This window comes from Perkinsus marinus (genome assembly GCF_000006405.1).
Source record: "Perkinsus marinus ATCC 50983 genomic scaffold scf_1104296952218, whole genome shotgun sequence".
Taxonomy (NCBI): Eukaryota; Perkinsozoa; order Perkinsida; family Perkinsidae; genus Perkinsus; species Perkinsus marinus.
Window position 1 is genome coordinate 1 of NW_003208955.1, and position 1,365 is coordinate 1,365.

The 1,365-nt window shown below is 47.3% G+C and overlaps 1 protein-coding gene across 1 annotated transcript; it reads left to right on the forward strand.

Annotated features, from left to right (window-relative positions):
* Positions 1 to 897: 897 nt before the first annotated feature.
* Pmar_PMAR015707 (hypothetical protein) lies at positions 898 to 1,153 on the forward strand (the record flags this gene model as incomplete). The annotated part of the gene is made up of 1 exon (XM_002777168.1): positions 898 to 1,153. A coding segment is annotated over one exon (256 nt), but the record flags the coding sequence as incomplete, so codon positions are not given.
* Positions 1,154 to 1,365: the final 212 nt, after the last annotated feature.

Below are 1,365 nucleotides of genomic sequence, written 5' to 3' on the forward strand. Positions count from 1 at the left end.
GAGTCCTCACGTGAGATGAATTCATGAGGGCACCTTTGACCCGCAGCTTACGGACCTTAACGTCAAGTGGCTACGGACTCTGGGAGAGGCACCTTGTGGCACCTCACGCTCTCCACCTTGACGTTCCTTCATCCCTTCGCTCCACTCGACTTCGCGGCTCAATGTGGTTTTCCCGTGGGTTACCCGACTCGATGCTCCTTGAGCATTTCTGGCGAGTTGGGTTCTCTTAGAAAACCTATTGTGTTACATCTTTACAGGCTAGTGCGTGCTCAACCTTTGTCGGGCTGCTACGTATGATATTCAAAATAAATCACAATTGAACGGCTAGAGCCAGTGAAATGGGGTGAAATTTCTCTACATTCCGTAGCAAGTGCCGGTTTGATTTTAGCGCGCGCCCGGGCCCCCCGCTTCAGCTTCAATTTGTGGGTGATGGACTGAGTTTTTTTTGTAGAACCGGCCGACTACCACCCTGAATCAAAGTCCCTGATCCGAGCCGTGGTCACTGCATTACCTCGACTCTACTCAGCTGCGGCCTGTACTCGCATGCCAATGAGTATAACTGCAGTTTACCCGTTCACAGAGTGGTTTATAATGTTGGTCGCCGTTCGTTAGATCGCCGCTAGGAGCATTAGGATGAGGCGACAAGGTACGAACGCGCTTGGTTCGGATTCTACTGGCAATTCTAAACATGGAGGGAGGGACATATGTACTAAGACAGCACGAAATAGATAGCATAGCAGATAAGACAAGACAAATAGAGAGAGTAGTATTGTTGTAACGTTGTGATCTCGTTGTCTCTTTCGTAGCTACCACAAAGCTTGCCCCCTTTTCTTATCGTCTTTACTATAAGTACAATAAGTTATTCAACCTCATCTAAAGGCCCTGAGTTTATCACCAATGACAGTCGCTGAGTCCTCGGAGGAGCTCGAACATGATACTGGAACCGAGAAGGACTCAGTGACTAATACTTCTTTGTCTCCGGAAGTGATTGCTGTTAGAGACTTGATTATTTCATGGCTTACGATGGTGCCTGTTGGTATTGATGTTCTGAACGTTGCGGTTGAAACCCTCAGGGCTGTTGCCCCCGATGATTCTAAGGAGACCTTTGGTGAAGGGGTTGATGCTGCTTCATTGGTGACTAACGTGCACGAAGGTAAGGTTGCAACTGTCATCAAGATGTTGTATGAGTATGGCCGAACAGAAGATCGTAAATTCCAAGCTGCACCACGATGGGTATTTTTAGGAGACTTCTTCCTTTGGTTACTAAAAAATGGGGTGCTACTTGTCAAGAACAACTGAATCGTATTGGTTTTGAAGAAGAATTGGGTGGTCAGGTCACCTCGATTATGTCCAAGAAGACTAAGC